Raw genomic sequence first — 21,204 nt, 5'->3', positions numbered from 1 at the left:
CTGTGCAATTAAGAGCTCATTCAAAGCCAAGGAAGATTAGGTAGCGTGATAAATGCCAAAAGTGAAAATGTCTCTCTTAGAGACAGGGCTGCACTAGGACTTTTATCCTCACTTCAGTTCACTCAGCACAATTTCTCTTCCTGAAGGAGATGCCAGGCCCTTCCTCTAAGCACAATTAGGAGGATCATGTTCCTTTCATAGTTTATTTTCAGAACAAAAAACAAAAAAACTTGTTTGGTAGCTTTCTCTGCGGCAAACTGATTAAGCTACTTCACCCATCAAAGGAGAGCATCCATCCTCCAGCCTGAGAAGATGCCCCAGAGGCCACTCTAAACTTTGAAAGAGGAGCCAAGTCGAACATCCTTCATTCCTCCCCTTACAAAAACAAAGCCACAGCACTTGCTAAAGGAGAACTTAACCCTCAGAACACATGCAAATCCACAAGCAGGACAAAGCCCTTCTGAAAAGGTGCCAAAAACCTGATTTGCCTGCACCTGTGACCCTCTATAACGTAACATACCTAATAATTACATTTTAGGTAATGCAGTCTAGATGAGGGCACCTTGCCTCATCTATCCATAGTGCATCTGCAGATGTGAGCTACTGTGTGTGGCCCAGTGGGGACCTATTACACAACTACAAGGGGCTGTTTTTCTGGATGTGTGTAGGGGACAGGTATCACAGCCTTGTGGCACAGGAAGGCAGGCTGCATTTAAACTGGAGTGGCATGTCCACAAGTGTAGGGTGAAAATGGTGCTAGAAACACTTAGCTATGATTTTGAATCCTGAGATACCTCACTGCTTTAGAAATAATGACCCAGTCCTGGAAAGATAAACGTATGTTTCCTTGCAGTAATTCAGAACTGAGCTGGTTAGGACCTTGCAGGGCAGGGGCCTCCAGTAGTCCAGTGTGCTGCAGAGGTCAGGACTTTTAAAGGAGGCAGGTGGTTGCCTCCACTGTTCTCCTGGAGACTGTTATAAACCAGGAGAGTACAAAAGCATCCCATAAAGAACAGATCAAGGCTCATTTAGCTGACAGCAACTCATCCACACATTATAACACAGAGCCAGAACAAGACAGGTTGGCTGCTAGCTCTTTGTGCCTTAACTCAATCCCTATGCTGCCTGGTGCTTTGCTTTGGTGAAGCTTGGCACATGAACATGTAAGAACTGCTACTTTCACAAGAGTCTACTTACCAAATGATGTTTAGGTTCACCATGACAGACAATAAAAGATGCCTGTTCACCAGTGAGGCCCCATTAGCAACAAGATGCCAGTTTGCCATCTTAACAGAGATTATTGCACCATTTGCCTTGAGGACTTATGGAAGGGTCAAAGACAGCTGGGGTAAGGAAACAAGTTTACAAATATAAACAACCTTACACCCAGGTGCTGCTTTCCTACAACAGTGTTACCCTAGTGTATATATATATATGACAAAGACAGCTGTAAACTCAGTTAAAGAATCACTGTTGAGTCCGGCATCTGTGATGGACTAGTTTGGAAAGATATTCACAGATGCACTTCTAAAAACTCTAAACACCAACATCTTACATAAGCCATTTAAATAGCATTCAATATCAGCATAAAATGGGAAGAAAGTGCTGGGGACACGTTTACAAGAGCCAATTCCCACTCTCCAGGAGGGATCTACAGAGAAGCCTCCTGCATACTCCATCTGTATGTGGAAGACATTACAACACAGCCACTTTTGGTAAGTTACTTTGTTCTAGCAGCATCTCTGCTATGCCCCATCACTTGCTGGCAGTGAAGAGCAAGAAAAGAGGTATCAATGGAGTCCTGCCTACAAGAGCTGGTTAATACAGGGACAAGTGAACCTAGACAGGATAGCAAATGCTGAGTGCCTGAGAGCAGGGTTGGGGCAGGGTAACATCAGAGCACTGAACTAGTAACTGCAAGGGACAGAAGAGAGGTAGGACACATACGTACGTGCTCATCTGCTTTTCCTTACACATATCACTTTTCTGCTCACTGGCACTGCAGACAGCTTTAGTTTTTAAGAGGCACCACACTGGCTCTCTGATTTTTCCCATTTCAATGGGATCCACACCTTTCCATGACAAAGAGATACTCTTTCATGCAGGGAACCCCTTCATTGTCCATCCTGCCCAGCACTGCTTACTCCAGGTACTCAAATAATGATCTGCTTAATGCTTGCTCTACATTAATAACAATCTTGATGCCACTCACCCCAGCCTTGGGTGGACTACCAAGATCACACACACTCAAGCTTCATAATTTGTCATGGCCATGTCATCTGTGACAAAACCCAAGAATGGTCTTTTCCACCCCAGCCTAACCTGCTATGCAGTAAGCCTCTCATTCAACCATTAGCTCTGTTACAGTGTTTTGATATCTTTACAAGCTTAAAAACTATTAACAATTGGTCTTTTCCATTAAAAAAGGATTAATCTAGTACAGTCACTGCCTGAATTTTTTTTCTATAAACCAAGATTATGCCTTTGCAACACTGGCATAACTAGTACCATTTCTAGCCATGCCGATTGGGCCTGGCCTGGATAAGTTGCTGGCACTTGTAGCCAGGCACTGAAGGAAGAGAATTCAAAGCCCTGCTGGTTTTTCACATATCTTGTAAAAGAAAAGTCACTCTGCTTTCAGGATATATTTTTAAGGAAGCTTAATTGCACAACCAATTTAATAATACTTTATACTCCTTTAGTACCCTCTATCAAAGGGTAGTCACCTTGAGACCCATCATTATCCCTATCTGACAGCATGATTTAATGAAGGAGAGCGCTGCAGTAGTTAACCCACGTAGCAGGGCTAGAATGACAACTCATAGCCCATTTAATTCTCCTCCCCACCTCTCCACTACCCTGAGCTTTCACTAAGCAAAAAGCATTGCAAAAATGAGTCCATGAGGGACTCGTGCAAAACAAATAATTCTAACATTTTTCACAAGATTATGTTCTCGTCTCAGTCAGCCTTCAGGGAACGTAGGTAGAGTTTACCAACTCGATGGAAGCCAGAATTTACCACAATCCTTTGAACTGGTAGCTTCTCCAAGGTTTTCAGCAGAATAGCTTGTAAGTACCAAAGCAATATCATATAGTGTTTGGTTTTAATAGTGGCCAGTGGACAAAGTGATTTCAGCGACCTGTAATCAAACCCAATCAGATCCCTTCAACCTAAAAAAACCCCCAAGGATAACACAAAAGCATTTGCTGGTTTTCTAGATTCTTCCCCTAAACCGAATATAGACAACTTCCTCCTACAAAACTTAGAACAGCTCTTTCCCCAACAGCTAGAAAACGTGACTGGAGATCTTAGAGACAACACACTGAAGTATTACTAAAAAAATGCTTCACACAAAACTGATTTTTTTAAACAACCACTATTGCTCTGATCAAAGAGGGTTTGAAGAAACACCATCTGTTTTGCCAGTTTATTTACTTTTTATGTTACAGCAGCGTGATTCCAGTTTCCTCCATTATAGTTCCTTCACTAGTTCCCTTTTTTTTTTTTTTTTGTGGAGGCTTTCCACAGCAACAGGAAGGGAAAATACATAAACCAGTAAAAACAAAGGACTGACAGACCATAGAAAAAGCCGAGAGGAGCCACTCAATTGCTGGTGGATGCTAGAAAGGAGTTTAACTAGTTTTCAAGCAGACTGCCCCTCTACAAAAACAGTTGTAGGGCACGAAAGGTTCCCTGTTATGCAGACCTTTTGACAAGACAGTGCCATAGGACCTGAAGTCACTGTGGAACAGCAAAGTCAACAGAACCGCCATTTTTGATTTTCTAAAGCCAAGAGGATTATGTCAGGAAAGCTCAGTATGGATCTTCTGCAGCATAATTTCTAGAGGCCACCCCCTTATTCAGTACTGATTCTAAAATGTTAGCTGAAATCCCATGCTATTCAGACCTACTTTAAGTAAATTCAACTCCTGTGGAGTTAAATCTGCTTAACATAGTTCAAGTTTGGCCTGTGTTATCAAAGTCGGATGGGATTCATCACGACACACGAGCAACATTCCTACTTCTTAAAAAACCCTGCTCACCCTGCAAATGCACAACCCATTCCAGCAATAACCTTAACCCTTTCTTTAGATGAAGATTGTTCCTTGGGTGTTCACTTCCACTCCACCCTAACTGGCTTGGTTGAGAGGCTAAATGCATTAAGCTGCTATTGTGCAAGACTACCCACAGCTGCTCTTGGCATCTGTGAGCTGGAGAGAAACAAGTCAGCCAGGAGAGGAAAAGGTGCTGAAGAGGAAAAGACAATGTTATGGAATTAATTATTTCCCAAAAGTATTTATTTATCCATCAAGTTCTGTCCATATGTGCATAAATTACATATCTCCTGTAGTTGATAGAGGTTGCTGTGCAGCTGAGCTTGGAATAAGAGACTACTGACACACAATCTGCATTGAGAGCTAGAGGACCCTTGCTTTAATCTCAACCCAGTGGAGGAGGGGACAGAGGTTTGCAATATCTTCAGTGACTATTCAAGTTCACAGTCAGCATTAGAAGCCCTACTTTACAAGATTTTCTAGGTGTCTTCAGCCTCCACCAAGGACCAGGTCTCAGAGAATGCAATAACATTAGGTATCACATGGCATGTGTCAGGGGCAACTTCCAGTAATATTGTGTCTGGCCTACAGTAAGTAGTTTAGTGCTTGGATGTCAATCCTTCAATCTAGGACCCTTCCCTCCTGTTCACCCCCTTCCTTCACAGGCCATGTGCAGAACCAGATTGTCTGCACTGCTCAACATGCTCACAGCACTTGCAGGTCTCATTACGACAAGGATTACAAATCTAAAACAATACTTCCAGGTTTCAGCTAGTTCCTTAGAAGAACCAGGAAGGATTATTTCCCTTTAAAAAGCACAACTGCCCGTAGATGTATTTTGTTCGCTCCACTGCCCACCCCACTTTGTTTTCCTTTGAAGCAATAGAGATTGGCCACAGCAGGAGACCAGAAGCAGGATGGGGTGGAACAGTACTACGAGCCAATATAGAGAATCATCTTTCCACACGGGGTCCTGCTGTTGTGCAGAGGACCAGATCTGGGTCAGAAAGGAAGGGCTCCCACAGGACAGGCAGGAAGGGGAGAGGGCTCCCACACTTTCTCTTTGTCTAGGATCATCTATCTCACCTAATGCACTTGCTATTGCAGGAGCCTCAGGCATTTGAAGGCAACTTGGTGTCTCCCATTCTCTACCTGCAATATAATGAGTTAGTCTTCTGAGGCCTGAATTGTTCTAGCCCAAGGGTTAGCAACCTTTTAGGAGCGGCAGGCCGAAGCACTGCCGCTTGGGCCGAAGACAGGCCACCTCTGCTTCGCTTGCCATTCCTTTGTCACCAAATGTCAGCTTCCCCAACCACATGAAGTCAAGCCCTAACTCTACTGCTGCTGAATGATACTGTATGCTGCCAATTCCTCCCATCAAGTGCCACTGTGGGCTACATCAAACCTCTGTGGGATGGATCCAGCCTACGGGCCATAGGCTTCCAAACCCTGCTCTAGTCTAATTAAGGTCTCTGAACTTAACATACGGCTCTGAGTTAAACCTTATGTCCTGATGCTCAGACAGTCAGACAGGATGATTTAATTGCCCCCTTTTGCATTAGTCTTAGGTGACACCCAAATGAATTTAAAATTCAGCTGAGTCTCTCAATCATCAATTAAAAAAGATCTTCCTGGTTACAGAAAAATGGAAGGTGACTCACTATGCCCTAACAAAAGGCAAAAGCTGGCCTTAAATGCCTTATTTTCCAAGAGGATGATGTCTACACCTACCTATAGATTACAGAAATAAAAAAAAAAATAAGATAAAGGATAATAAATTGGATGATAGCATCAGTTTATCACAAACCTCATTAAGCAAGAACCAAAGGTTGACAAAGTCTAACCACCAGCCAAACCTTGATTTTTCAAGAGAAACCAGGGGTTGAGATTTTCAGAGAGAGGAGACTAAAGGTGAGTATCTAAATCTGGCACTTATAAATAGCTAGATTTTTCCTAAGTGCCCACCTCCCAGAAGTTCCTAGAGATCAGAGGGAGCTGCCAGCTGCTCAGCAGTTGAGAGAGAGAGGCCATTATTTACGTGCCTAACTGGGTTCCTTTTTTTTTTTTTAAACCTGAAAAAATCTCTCAGCACAGAAATCTTCTTCAGGTTAAGCCCAGGATATATGCACTGTAGACTGCAGTTTAACATAACAAGGTATCTTAGCTAGCTTGGGTACTACCAGCAGTCTAGATGCAACAGCATGGAGCTCTGTTCAGGCTAAATTTACCATGTTGCCATGGCTAGACTTCTTCCAGTGTCTGAGCTAGCTTAGGCATTTCTGACACTGTAATCAGAGGTATATAGATGCCCTCAATGCTACTCACTGACACAGATTTAGCAGACACACTTGCCTAGGACCCCAGTCTTTATATAATCTCTCCAGATATCCCTTGGAGCCAGCCCCAGATGTAGTTTCTTCCTAAGGGCAAGCCCCATGCCTCCTTAACTCCAGGCCTATTGGTCCCAACACTCCTGTTCAGGTTTGTGAAAGCCTGTTTTGAATCAACTCCTGATGAAGACTTCACCCAGGACACTTCTGCAAATGAAGTCAACATGTATTTGTCAGCTGGAACACAGCAGGCTGAATCCCAAGTCAGAATAACCCAGCTAAACTTAAGACTGCCACATCACTCTGGAATCCACCTCGTGTTTCTGCCCATTTCAGTCTGCCTGTCTCCTCTGCTGTGCTTAAACAGTCTCACCACCTGGTCAACTTGCCTTAACACAGCTCTTGGATCTTGGTCATTAGAAGATCATTCACCAAGGTGTTCCTGCACCTTCCTCATGTGAACAGTTATAGTCAGTCCTCAAGTGCTCATATCACATCAAGCAAACATGCAATCCCCCACTCTTCCAGTCCAGAATGGGAGTTAAACCATCCAGCCGTAGTCTATGACATCCAAACACCCCCACATGTTCTACGTTTGCCGAGTGGAAAGGGGCAACATTCTTACTGCTGGAAATGCCCGAGGATTAATTCACATTATTAAATGATTTGAACAACATGACCAGTACCTTGTAGGAGTTGGACGTCTTTGTAAATTTAGCAAACTGTTCTACAGCCTACATGTGAGCTGCCATAAACAGCTCATATGCATTTCTGTCCCTGGTACCTAGCACGTATCCTGGGGCAGGCAAAATACGGCCCGCAGGCCGGATCTGGCCCACGGGGCCCCTCTATAGACGAATATTACCCAACAAGGTGCTGGCAGCAGGAGCTGCCGGCTGCAGCACCAAGTAGGTTGGGCTCTGGTTGCAACATGACCAACCCCAACCCGACCCACCCCACCCTGCTCCACCATGCCCACACCCTCCAGCCTAGCAGAGACTCCTGCCCCAGCAACCCTGTCCCCGGCCCTCCCTCCCTCCAAGAGTGGAAATTCAGGAAAGAACAGGCTGGGGGTAGGGCAGACTGCCAGCGACGGCTCCGGCTGAAGGGACTGCCATGTGCTGCTCCTGGCTAGAGTGCCAGGAGCAGCACATGGAGGAATGGAGCCAGCCCAGCCTGATGGCGTGAGACTTCCCACGGCTCCTGGCACTCTACCACACCACCAGGCCAGGTTGGCTCCATGCTGTGCCATGTGGGTCTGGACAACGCAGCTGGAGCTGTGTTCTGCCAAGAAGGGGACAGGCTGGTTCTGTGGGCTGGCTGGACCAGCTCCATGCCTCCACATGGCACAATCTCCATGTGTGCAGCACAGAGCCAGCCCGGCCCATCTTGTACCTTCCCAGCAGCACATGGTCTTAGTTTCTCGCTCTAGCCATCACAAACTCGGTACTGAAAGTGGACTGGCACCAAAATCTGAGGGAAAGCAAAGTAACACAAATAATTAAAACAGCATTAGACTGGAAGATCTGTTAACTTGTAGACTGCTGGCTTGAACATCCTGTCTATACCATTTGGAAGCTGGCAGATCTGGTTTTACACATTTTCAGGTCAAAAATCAGGTCAGGCTATCCAGAATGTAAGTATAGCATGATCCACACCGTAGACCTAGGTAGCTTTTAGTCCACAAGGAAAGAAGCACTTTGTGGTGCTGCACTTCACATCTGTCATTCTGTTCTGCTGCACACAGGTAAGAGAAGATCCCTGCTCTAGGTCTTCATTGTTCTTCTCAGCATTTTTATTTAATGACTAATGCTCTGGTTCTGCAAGTGAAGGCACAGACTCCTGCATGCATGCAGAGCTGCCCCCTAAGATCAGGGCCCGGGGCTGCTTCTTGACAGGTTGTATTGCTTTCTGTCTTTTCCTTAGCCAAGAAGGAAACAAGAATTGATGTTTCCAAATTAAAGAGAACAATCTCTTCTGCCCTTTTCAGGTTGTTTTGTCCTTCCATCTTTTCCTTAGCCAAAAAGAAAAACACGAATTGATTTTTCCAAATTGAAGTGAGCAATCTCTCCTACCCTTTTCAGAGGAAATGCCACAACAGCTGGCATTAATTCGAACTCTACAACTTCCGTAGAGAGGCTCAATGTTGAGGGCCACCTCACAAATGTGACCCTCAACCCCCAAACAGTTGCTTCCAAGGGGGTAAAGTATATTAATAAAATAAGCCCCTGGTTTAGAGCTGTAGAGTAAAACTTTCTGAAGTAGCTATGGAAACTCACTCAGGTGCCTCTGAAGGTATAACCCAGTAATACTCTATAGTGGCTACAATGTGTTCCTGGGTAATGCCTTCAAAGGCACTCAAGTGAAAGTCTCCATAGCTACTTTGGAAAGTCTGCAGTTTTAAACAACAGTGCCAGGGGCTTATTTTATTAACATACTTCACCCACTTGACCCTCAAGCCCCAAACGGTTGCTTCCATTTACAGAAGCATGCACATACATATAAAACACAACAACATTTGTGAAGTGGCCCTCAACTTTGAGCCTCTTTACTGGAGTTGCAGAGTTTGAATTAATGCCAGCTGTTGTGGCATTTCCTGCACTACAGATACCTGTTCATAAAGAGTTGGATTAGAATTCCAACCCACGCAAAACTTTTTCATTTAGCAATTATTCTTGGTCAGATCCAGGGTCATGTGTTATACTTGAGGGTGCCATTTCAAGACCAGAAGTCCCACAGCTAATCCACACCCATGAAATATTTGTAGAAAGATATTTAGGTATGCTAGCTTGCACAACAGCTCAAAATGCAATCCCTTCATTTCACTTCACATAGGTCTATAGGTATGGAACTACCTCAGAATTAGATTTTTCCCTATTGTGGCCAAAACAAAAGGGATCAATCCTTTGGTAAATTTATTGCCAAAAACCAGCTGCTGCCCCAGGAAATCTAAATTTAGTTCTTTTTCTACAGAAATCAACCTTGTGCAAACATGCTTTTCACCAGAAAGCACTTTACCAGCTGTATTATGAATTAAATCTTGAATGGCGATCCTAGATTGTAAAGACTGGCTAGAGCAGGCAAGGTAGAGGACCACCAGAGGTACATTTCTCCTCCTCTGCTGACCTGCAGAGCTCAGAGACCAAGAGCCACCTTTTCTATCCTTCCTTATTAAAGGGTCATAGAATAAGAGGGATAGAAATAAAAACAAACTCCCCCCCACCTAAACCATGCAACATGAAAATAGCATCCAGCTAATCATCCAACAACTAAAAAGAATCAGCTTACCTATCATACAGACCATCTGGCAGCACCAGGACAAGCCCAAATGATGTTTTTCACTTTTGGAGTCTCACACGGAGACAATAATCCCTCCCCTAAAGAAGTCACCGCCTTTGTCAACTCACCAAAGATAGCCATTCTCTTGCCTGGAAATGAAAGGGGAGCAACCTAAGCACTGAAGAGGAATGAACAACGTGACTCTTCAGGATCACTTTTAGGGCTTGGCAAACAGCAGGAGCCAGTTAACAATTAGCGATCAGTCAATCCTACTCCAAGGTCTAAACACAGAAAAAACTCCCGGTGCCTTGTTTCAGCATTTGGCTTACTAAAGCTTGCAACACCCCAGAGCATTTCACTCTACCACACCGTCCTCAGACAAGATCAGATTTGGAGCAAACATTGAGCCATGTATTCACCCCTCTCAACTCAGTTTCCCATCCACTGTCTCTTGGAGGCAAGTCTCCCCACAATATACAATTCTGAGATGTATCAAAGTTTCTAAAGGGCAATTTCAGTTAGTGCTGACAAGCAGAACCCAAATCTATTATCTGCATCTGGGGCTAATAATTAACTACTGTTCAGACTTCACTAATACCTTTTACTGCTCTCTTAGTCTTTACTAAACCCTCAGCCTAACTCAAACCAGACCCATTCAGCCCTAGTAACTTCAGTTACAATTAGCCACCTTTGGCAGATTTTGGGAGTATAGGGTAGCAGCAGGGGCTGGAGACAAAGAGTTTTCAGCCCATTCCTCATGAAGTCAAGTAACAGTCTGCTACCAAGTACAGCTAGTACCACTTGCCAAAAAACAAAAATTTTGTAATGCCTAACACACATAGCCACAACTGGCTAAGGCAACCTGTTAAAAGTACAGTCAGCTTCAAAGCCAAGATTACACAGGACAATGAGGTGGACTGGCTGCTGGAACAAGCCCCCTCCCCACACAACCTCTTTTGTACAGAATCACAAGCTTCTGGGAGTAGTAAGGGTCTTACCACCACTTATCTATAGCTTTTAGGACCTTTTAACTTGCTTGAACCCCCAAAGTTCTTTAGGAGCGTCTTCCCATCAGACAAGATCAGGATATCATCCAGCTAATCAACCACTATATGGTGGGCATGCTACAACTCCCTCCCCATTACCATCCTCCAGAGAGATCCATTTGCGACTTGAGGGCAAAAGTTTTTGAAGCAGAATTTCCTATGCCAGAGGTTTTTCCTGCAAGAAAGAGCAAAGTCTTAGGAGTAGACTGAATGCACACATGCAGAGCACAATCCATACAATCCTCATCTAATTCTTCTTTGCTAGAAGCCAAATACAATAAACTTCAGGCCTTTATAAAAGATAATGTTCTCAGCTTTTAGAGATCACTAATCAGCAACCAAGCCAAGAACATAACTGGATCTATATTTCAAAAAGGAGAAGAGAAGAGAAACAAAACATGTTTCAAAGCAAATTTATGTTACATGAAAGGGGGGATAGGTCAAGCAATCTTTGGGATGTTATGCTTTTGGGAACCTAAATGTAACCTACTCCTCAGAGCTGGGTGTACTGTGTGTTCAGGCACCCACTTCCCCAACATCATGGAGTTTTATTGCCTCAAAATTAAAAAAAAAAAAGTATATGTCACCCAATAATCCTCCCCATGACAGAAATCTTTGAAAAAGACACAAGAAAAGCTTGTTTAGGCAAAGTTATAGACAAACAGATAGCAGAGATAAATCTGAATACACATAACAGACATGTCAAAAACGAATTTAAAGGATATTTGATTCATTTTAACATGGAAATAAGAGCCAGATAAAAGCAGCTACACTAACAGACTGGATTTGCAAACTTTAAATTCTTTCCTGCTTTAGGCTGATTGATTTCTATAAAGGTGAGTACAAAACTCTTGAACTTCAAGTGGCATGGGGAATTTCTCTAAAGCTATGTCTATATCACAAGCACTGCTAGAACTTTGTCTACAGGGCAGCTGGGGCCCCTGGGGTAGCTATGCTGCCAGAACTATACCAGGCCTGCCAAATAACAGAAGCTCTGTTATCAGGTGCCTTCTTCTCATAGCTGCACTAGGTATAGGGCATGATCTTTTCAACCATGCAGCTATCTTGCAAAACAATCCTCTAGACAATATAGAGAAGTGCACAGAGCCACACTCCAAATCCCTGCAGAACATGCTGCTCTCTTACCCAATCTAATCTGAGGCGGATTTTGGCAACTGCTAGGGACTAAAGCCGGAACCCCGGAGGGGAAAGCCAAACAGAAAGAATGCGGAAGGCAGAGATACTGTGTTTCGGAATATGAATGCCTTTCTCCTAGAGACAGAGGTTCCAGGCCTCATCAGGCAAAAGTGAAGCTGGCAAGATAGAGTGGAAGTTGTGCCAAAACGTTAGACTCAGGCTTTAAGGTGACCATGATTAAAAGCACAAACCTAGATATGCTTTTTTATCCCACTTGTATATTCCATAGCTGCAAAACAGTTCTAACCTCTGCTACAGTATGAACCATGCAGAATTCTTGGAAATAAAAATGAACTTGTATCATACGTTCTACCAGTAGCTTAATGTAAGAACCTACAGTTTGAGAAAGAGCTCTCATCTTCTTTCTTCACCACAACATCCTTATACAGGCATACCTCAGAGATATTGCAGGTTCGGTTCCAGACCACTGCAATAAACCGAATATCGCAATAAAGCGAGTCACATGAATTTTTTGGTTTCCCAGTCCATATAAAAGTTATATTTACACTATACTGTAGTCGATTAAGTGTGCAATAGCATTATGTCTAAAAAAACAATGTACATACCTTAATTAAAAAATACTTTATTGCTAAAAAAATGCTAACCGATGGAAAAACGGCGCCGATAGACTTGCTCGCCGCAGGGTTGCCACAAACCTTCAATTTGTAAAAAATGCAATATCTGCGAAGCGCAATAAAGCAAAGCGCAATAAAACGAGGTATGCCTGTATTTTAATTTTCACTTCCTAAACATGTTCTTATCTTCTCTCAAGCAACCTTTGGACTCTCTCTCTTAAAAAAACTGATTCCCACCCCACCCCACCCCACAGCTTCCAGCCCTTCCCCTTATTCCCAATCAAATTACAATCACTAGAATTCACAACCAAACCAATGCTTTGCTCTAGCCTAGCTTCAGATCCAGTCTGCATTTGCTCTTCTTGTGATGAGCTTGGTCTAAATGCATGATCCAAAAATACTCCAACAGTATTAAAAATATATATATATATATATCCTAATACAATCTGTGCATAAAATCTCATAGTTCTGAGGGCCCATGATACACTTTTAATAAAGGAACACAGGAAACTTGCAAATAAACATGCTACTGTTAGCTTTTTAACCTATAGATCACACCTAAGTTTAGTACAGTAGAAAAATGTTACCTTTTATGAGTGTGTTCACTTCTGCACATTTGCAAGCACTCTGTTTTGAGTTACATTCAGCATTTCCCTTGGATGATTATCTTCTCTACTCTGAGAAGGGAGAAACACCAGCTGTCTTTCACACATCCAGATTTATAAGCATTTACAAGTATGCCTCTCTCTACAGGAGGGATGATGGGGCAGGTATAAAAACCTGAAATTGCTTTGGAGTATTTTTTTCAAAACTACCTGGACTGCAAAATGGTAATGCCTCTCCTAGCTCATATGTAGTTGGTGCCTTTCAGTCACAAATCCAAAAATACTTTTAGCAGTAGGCCTAGAGGCATCTGTGTAAGGTGGTGCGTTATCACCACCACATAAGGACAGGGAAGCTGAAGCTAAGTGATGTGCATAAGAACACTTTGCTGACATAAGTACAGGACCCAGGAACCATGATGCACAGTCGCTTTTCCTAATTTGTTAAGAGCAAATTACAGTTTATCACTGACTCAAGATCCCTCCATTAGTACAGAACCAGAGGCTACTCTAACACAGCAATCAGCAACATCTCATTTTAAAAGCCTGTTGAGCCACTAATCAAAGGTTCAACAGGAAATATAAAAATAAGAGAACCAGGCTGATGTTAGGAAGTTCATCCAATTCCCTGACACGTCCCTCCAGTATTGGAACAGCTGTCCCATGGCCCTCCATCCTACTCCCACCATTACTCTGATGTGTAGGGAAGGGCTTGCCAAGCCAGAACCTCAAGACAGAGCACAGTGCTGACTACACTCACTGCTGCTGCTTCCCGCTGGCTTGAACTCCTGGCAGAAACCAGTCACCATCTGCTAACCACCAAAAAAAAATAAAAGTGGGACTATTTACCTGGTAGGAAGGCTGGCTTCGAGCCTGCTTTGTGTTTGCTAATCATTTTCAGTAGAGGATAATTGATGATCCCAAGCACAAGAGTGCAGTCATGTTTACACAGTACATGGTAAAAAGTTTTTTAGTGAAGTGCCACTCTACACTGTACATTTTGAACAGGTTGGTAACCGATTAGTCAGAGGACAGCACTGCTTTTGCCCACACACAACACAATTAAGATTACCAGACAGGTAAATGCTTAAATTATTCAATAACCAAAAGTGGTAGGGGCCCATCTGATTACCAGAGAAGTTCCCAAGAAATCTCTGACACTTCTGTAGCAGCAGCAGCACATCTCAATAGAGAAGTGAGCCCTAGTGTAGGAGATGAACACTGAAGATGAGACACCAGAACTGAGAAAGGCATCAAGAACACCCTCTGATGATGGGTTATTCCCCCGGGCCCTGGGCATTTACATCCTCACTTCCGGAATGGCTCACTTGTAAGCTGGAAAGCACAACACCCAGGACCAATGAGTTAAAGGCTTTTAAAGTTAATCTACAGTATATAAAGCATTAGAGTTGAATTCATTTGGGATAACTAGCTCCATTATTCTCTGTCCAGGCAGATTCTGGCCTTTCAGCTGAACAAAAGGTTAATGAAGCATCAGTGGATTAAAGGGGAAAGATTGGGAATACTTCCAGAAAAGGAGACTGAGACAAGGAAGAGTTGAGTAGTTTAACAAAGGTTTGATTTTCCCTGAACAGAAGCAACATAAACTTGATTACGTCTGGGTCACCTGTCCCTGAAGACACACTTGTGAAGGCTACCAGGGGCTTCTCAGAAAGGTTCATTTGACAGACTATTTTCAGCTCAGCTTCAGGAGGTCTTACAGCAGGTTCCTGCTAAGCTGTGAGGTGACCTACAAATACAGAAAGGAGATGTTTAAGGATGTGGTGTTGTATTTTAGGGTGGCGTAGAGGGGTCTTTTTGCCAAATAAAGCAGGCCTGAAAAGGGGTGGGAGAGACTGTTCACTTTAATTTGGAAACATCAATTCTTGTTTTCCTCCTGGCTAAGGATAAGAGAGAAGGACAAAGCAACCTGTCAAGAAGCAGTCCTTGACTGATCTTGGGCGCAGCTCTGCATGGATGCACAACTCTGTGCCTTCACTTACAGAACTAAAGCATTAACCCTTAATTAAAAATGCCGAGAGGAACATTGAAGACCTGGAGCAGGGATCTTCTCTCACCTGTTTGCAGCAGAACAGAATGACAGATGTGAAGTGCAGCATCATAAAGTGCTTCTTTCCTTACGGACTAAAACAGAGGCAGGCAATTATTTTTGCCCACAGGCCACACAGGCAGTTCTGAGGAGCTGCCACGGGCGGTGAGAACCCCTTCCCTCCCCCCATGACCAACAGCCTGAAGCCCACGTGCCACCGCCAACACTGCACAGCCTCTCACCTGCCCTGCCTTTCTAGGTCCCTTCTGACCCAAACATCTACAAATTTATGAATCTAGGCACCCCAGGAGGCCGGGTACTACTTGCTGCAGCTGCCTGGAGCCTGCACCCTGGCTGCCCTGCTGCTCCTCTCCATCGCCATCACCGCCGCCTCCAGTCTGCCCAGCGTGGCAGCAGTGGCAGTGCAGAAGAGTGGCAGGGCAGCCTGGGTGCAGGCTCTTGGCAGCTGCAGCAAGAAGGGCCCAGCAGTGGTAAGGGCCACTTTTCCCTCATGCCAAGCAGCAGCTTCTGCCCAGCCACTACCACTGCTGCGTGGGGTGGGCCTGGTTGGGGCTGCGTGTGTGGGTTCTGGCTGGTCCGCTCTGCCAAGCTGAGTCCAGAGTGGGCCAAGTCAGGGCTGTACGTGCAGGTCCCTGTCAGCACCACAGGGCTGGGGCCGGGGTGGTGGCAGCCAAAAGCTGCCACTGTTGCCTGGGCTGCCTAGAAAGGCAATCCAGCTGCAAAGCCACTCCAGCCCCTTTACAACCCAAGGGAGCAGCAGGAAGTACCACAGGATGGACAACACCGGGACCAGGCAGGACCAAGGGACCCGCCGTGGGCCGGACAAAGCCCCTCCATGGGCCGGATTCGGCCCACAGGCTATGTTTTGCCCCAGCACTGAAAGCTACCCAGGTGTATGGTATGGATCATGCTATACTTATATTCTGGATGATCTGACTTGATTTCTGACCCAATAGTGTGTAAAACCAGAACTACCAGCTTCCAAATGGTATAAGACAGGACGTTCAAGCCAGCAGGCCACAAGTTAATCAGACCTTCCAGCCTAATGCTATTCTAATTATTTGTCTTATTTTGCTTTCCCTCAGATTTTGGTGCCAGTCCAATTTAAAACTAAGTTCCTCATGGCTACAGTGAGAAATTAAAGCCACAAGACACTCCAAAGCAGCTACAAATCCCATCTTTCACAGGATAAAATCAAACGGGAAAGGTATATAAACTGCCTTAACTAGCAATGCCAGTACAAATGCTCTAAGAAACAGCAAACTTTTATGAAAAAATAGACTCTCTTGCTTCTTTCCCCTTGAAATATTCACTTTTGAAATGCCTGATCAGAGCTGCATATTGCATAACACTTCCTGCCCTCCAGATCAACTCCCATCAGCCAGCCAAAGCTCAAAATGGGGAGGAGACTGTTTACATATCTCCTTATCCCTCCAGCACTGGAGCAAAATGTTAATTTGCATGGTCACCGTTTAGGTCCAGGAACAAAGCTGTAATACCTCCTGCTTAGGAAAACCAACATTGTTTCCCTGTAGACAGGCAAGTCATGGCATGTTGCTAGTGCCAGACAACTGCAGCTCCCTCCATCACTGGCCAACTGTAGTTTACTTGAACTAGAAGGAGCAAGGTTGGAGTGAGTATGTAACAATGGCATGTAGAGAGACAGCGATGACTGGCAGGTCTCTGTCTTTGTCAAAAAAAAATTCTTATGTTGTATGCAGCACCCACACCAAACTAGTCACATGGACTCCCAGCCCGGCCCATCCTCCCACCTCCTCATCCCCTGCCAGCTTGCAATGTTTTAAAGCTCAACTATGCGCTCTTAGGAGAGGTCCCAATGCAGAACTGCTCTCAGCTGCACTTGCTTGTGCCCACTCTAAACTGTGACAGAACCTGGGGCTTTTGTCTCTTGGAACTGCACCAAGGCTTTTCAAGTCGGGGCTCTGAAGCCTCAGCAGCTTCCAGGAACAACAAATGAATAAGGCAGTGGTGGAATTTGGGGCACAAGAACAGAAGTAGGCCTGAGCTAGTTATTAAGATGATCTCTTCCTAATGCATGCTCTTTACATCCATGTTCAGAGACAGGCTGCACTGGGAAGTGCGAGTCAGATACCAAGTGGCAAAGATCTGAGAGATGGACACTATTATACATCAGGCCAGCAGCAGTGTTGTGTACTCAAAGCTCACACACACAAGCACTTTACATGGAGACCCTGCAGCACTCGTGTCAAATTGCATAAGCTCAGATGTAGGCTAATCAGTACGTAGCTTGGAACTCTTTTAATGAAGGCTTGTTGTATGGCTGATGACTGTGGGTGACCAATACAGGGGCGAGGAGGGAACACTGCTCTTTGAGCCACTGCCCCCGAACAGTGCTAGTGATCACATACTGAGAGAGGTGTTGCTTTGGATAGGACATGAGGGCATGGAGCTGTCACTGGGATCCCAGCCAACTGAGCAAATACAAAATGCCTCCCTAAAATATCCTCCACAAAGTCACTCCCTTAAGTTATTCCTGTTCATTACCTGTCATAAACTGCTGATCAGTTGCCTGCAACTGTAAACAGCTGCTATGTTCTGCTGTACCCTTGAACATCTACCAGCACCAAGAGGGAAGCAGATGACCAAAAGAATCTCCACAGTGTTCAGGAAAGCCAGGTGTCCCCCAAGTGTACAATGCAAGAATTGTCACTCCGCACAGGGATCGTACGTTATTAAATCCTCTGCCATCAATGGTACATAGACGCAAGTAAATCAGCCCTCCCTCCATAGGTCCCTCAGGGAAGTAATCAAGAGCTCCTGCACTCCTGCAAGTGCCTCCCTGCCATTCTGCTAAGGCAGGGGGTGCTCAAATGTGGCCCATGGACCCCTGGACTGTGGGGCTCCCCACAGACTGGGAAGTTTGACAGTGCAGGGCCAGCAACATTCAATACCACCACCCCTCCCCTGCCAAATTCCAAAAATCCCAGCCCCTGTGCAGCAGGTTGAGGTCCTACCCCCCGCATGCCTGGGATGGGGGGTCTGACCATGCCCCCTCTCCCTCTCGTTTCTCCCCCTGCAACAGCTGGCCCAGGGCTGCGACTGCTCCAGGCACCAGATCAGGACCACCAGCTGGATGCACTACTCACCCAAGCCACTGGCCTTGCACTCATCTCTAATAGGTCACAACTCACGCAGCAAGGCAGTGCCATCGTCCTCATTTTACAGATGGGGAAGTGAGCCAGAGAGATTAGGTGCCTTGCTCAGATGCACCCAGGAAGGTCTCCCTTGTCCCAGGCCAGGAGCTCAAGCACTTCGTGGAGTCCCCCGGGACCACAACCCCCAGGAGAAGCACAAAGCAGGGAGCCACACAGGAAACCCAACCAACAGCCGATTCCCCGTGGCGGGAGGAGGAACAGCAGCCCATCGGACGGCGGCAGACAGCGAGCAGAGGCCTCCCCTGCAGCAGGGTGTCACGGAGACGCGGGGCCGGGCGGGAGCTCTAGGGGTATCTAGTCCAGCCCCACGCAAACCACCCCACACACCCGCCACGTCAACTCTGCCAGCCCTGGCCTGACACCGGCCCCTGCTGCAGGGGAAGGCAGCCCCCCCGCAAGTGACCCCGAGCCGGGATCGGTCTGCCCCGAGCGGAGGGCAGGACCCTGCACCCCGGAGCCGCCGGCTCTGCTTCCAGCACGGCACTGGCACAGCCGGAAAGGTGCAACCCACGACACGACATGACACGACACGACATGATACGACATGACACATGCAGGAGCGCGGGGCGCGCGGGCGCCGCAAGGCGAGGAGTGACGAGTCCGGGCCGCGGGTGCCCATGGGCTCAAGGTGACCCCTCCCCCCACCGCGCGCCACTCACGGCTTCCACGCAGAACGCGACTCATTCACGGCACTCCGCAGACCCCGCCCCTTCCTGCCCGGCACCGCCATTCGTCACGGCATTGGCCGGCGGGGCGCTCACGTGACGCCCGGCGAGGCCCCGCCCCCTCGCCCGCCGGGCCTCGCCTCGCTATTGGCTCGGCGCTGCCAAGTGGGTCCGCGCTGTCCCGCCTCCAGGCCGCGGCCGGGTTACGTGAGCGGTTTCCGCTGCTGGGCTGGGAAGCGAGCGCCGCCGTTCGGCCCCTCCGCCGTGCCGTAGGTAGGAGCCGCCCGCCCGGCTCGGCCCGGCCTAGCATGTTCGGGGGCGTGGAGGAGGACGACGGGGATTTCCTGTCCCCCGCTGGCGGGTGAGCGACCGGGCGGGAGCGGCCGGGGCCATTGGCTCTGCCCCAGCTGCCGCCGAAAGTGCGGCCGTGGGTCGGGGGCTGCGTCGTGGCGAATCTGCTGGTGCCGAGGCGGGGGTCAGCTCCCAACACGGAGCATCGACACCCGCTTCCCCCCCCCCCCCCGCTTAGGTCAATCAGAGCTTCCCTCTCATCCGGTGCCTGCTGGGCCCTGCTTGACGTTGCATTTATGACGCAGCTGACTGGTAAATCACTAGACCGGCCACATGTGCCACCCAGGACATTCCTGTGAGATAAACCAGCCAGCTGGAAAGTTAGTGCTTGGAAACGTACTGACTCTGTAGCTGGTTTCTATCTAGCTTTCATTTTTCTATGTAGCAGGGCCCTTAGAAATGCAGTGTGGGTTGTCCCTGGGCAGCAGTTCTCATCCCCAGCCCCAGGGGTGCCTTGGGAGCCTTTCAGGGGTGCCATGGGGCATCACACAATGCTGGCACCGGCAGACATCCCTCATGAGAAAGACCTAGAGGTTCCCAGGAGCCCACAGCGTTACAACCGTTCTGGCAGGGTGAGAGAGGTGCTGTAGCTGTGGTGGTCCAGAAATTGTGCAAGAGGCAAGGATTTCTAAGGGTGGTGCCTGTTATTGGACCAGCCATGTCGTTGGGATAAAGGTTAGACAAGCTTTCAAATGTAAGACATCCTCGGGTTTCCAGTTATAAAAATGTTCTGAGCTCTTGGTGTCTCTCTGAGCCTCTTACAGCAGAAGGCTTTCAGTCAAATGTTGTTTTTCTGCTGTCAAAATCAAGTGACACAAAGAACTGGCGTTTTCTGAGGGGGCTTTCAGTCTACCATGTGATGCCTTGAATCTAAAAAAGCTGAAAACCACTGTTCCAGTGAGACTGAAACCACAGGCAGGCAGGCTGTAAGTGGAAATGTGCTGTAACTAGAACTGCAACTTGGCTTCACTCCTTCAGAGCAAGAAGAGATAGGTGTCTGTTTTTCTTGATCACAAACTTGTTTCTCTATGCTTCCAAGGACTGATTTGGATGCTGCAAGGATGAGCACCAGCAGTTTTGTTCAGTTGTCTTTCATCCTTCCTGATCCTGAGGAAGGAAATTGCAAATCCTGCTGACCTACGTTAAATTTAGAATTGAAACTTCAGCTCATTCAGTGACTAGAATTCCTGTCTGTTGTACAACTCAGCTAAGAAGGTCAGGATATTGCATTTTTTTAAGGGGCAAAGAGATGTGTCTCACTTTGGCTTTCTTCTGCTATCTTGGAAGGAAGGAAGGCATACTCCTGAGCGTTCTTTTTAAGAGAATTAGGCTCTTATGACCATGAGTTGAGACTAGTTTGAATTGCTGGTGCAAAGTAATTGTGGAATAAGGGAAAAACTAGGTCAAATTATGCAGCTGGAAAATGAATGTCAGGGAAAATATGTATTCATGTGTAAACCAAGGCACTCAACCAGGCTTCCTAATGAGCTGAGAAACAAAAAGCTGCTAACACCAGCTGTGACAGTGGTAGGACTTGTCTTTCTGGGCTGAAGATAAGACATCTCTGCTGTTCAAAAGGAGTATTGTTCAAACACTCCTCCAAGGCAAAGAGAATGGGCTGAAGATAATCGTCTTCTTGTAAAATGCTCTCCAACCAAGAGATTTTGATTCCCATAGCACTTCTTTATCATAGAGATGGTCAGTGACCACTGGGCCCATAAATGTCTTGTGTTTTTTCTCTGGCGGAAAAAAATCTTAGAAGACATAGTATAGACTTATTAGGTGAAAAAATGGTGTGGTGGTGAAGGCACTAACTTAGCTCTCTGAAGTTTTTA

The 21,204-nt window shown here is 46.3% G+C and overlaps 2 protein-coding genes across 8 annotated transcripts in view; one reads left to right on the top strand and one right to left on the bottom strand.

Annotated features, from left to right (window-relative positions):
- SLC31A1 (solute carrier family 31 member 1) overlaps positions 1-19,156 on the bottom strand; it is a 33,737-nt gene extending 14,581 nt beyond the window's left edge. Inside the window, exons 1-3 of one of the 5 annotated variants that reach the window (XM_090022136.1) lie at positions 19,013-19,129; positions 14,713-14,835; positions 13,071-13,160 (exon numbers count right to left, since the gene is read on the bottom strand). The gene's annotated coding sequence lies outside the window, so the exon portion shown is untranslated. Of the gene's footprint in view, positions 1-9,674; positions 9,877-13,070; positions 13,161-14,712; positions 14,836-19,012 lie in introns of those variants that run through there. The other 4 variants (XM_090022138.1, XM_090022134.1, XM_090022137.1 and 1 more) reach the window with 4 other exon arrangements.
- A 25-nt stretch (positions 19,157-19,181) lies between these two features.
- The window catches only part of FKBP15 (FKBP prolyl isomerase family member 15), a 52,098-nt gene continuing 50,075 nt past the window's right edge, over positions 19,182-21,204 (top strand). For 2 of the 3 annotated variants that reach the window (XM_090022125.1, XM_090022124.1), the window contains exon 1: positions 19,183-19,379. In XM_090022125.1, the coding sequence (XP_089878251.1) occupies positions 19,327-19,379 (53 nt within the window). In that variant the 5' untranslated portion in view covers positions 19,183-19,326. Of the gene's footprint in view, positions 19,380-21,204 lie in introns of all 3 variants that reach the window. The other variant, XM_090022126.1, reaches the window with a different exon arrangement.

This window comes from Crocodylus siamensis, chromosome 11 (genome assembly GCF_052110815.1).
Source record: "Crocodylus siamensis isolate JL-2025a chromosome 11, ASM5211081v1, whole genome shotgun sequence".
In the NCBI taxonomy this organism is placed as follows: domain Eukaryota; kingdom Metazoa; phylum Chordata; order Crocodylia; family Crocodylidae; genus Crocodylus; species Crocodylus siamensis.
This window is presented reverse-complemented; position numbering and strand designations above follow the sequence as displayed.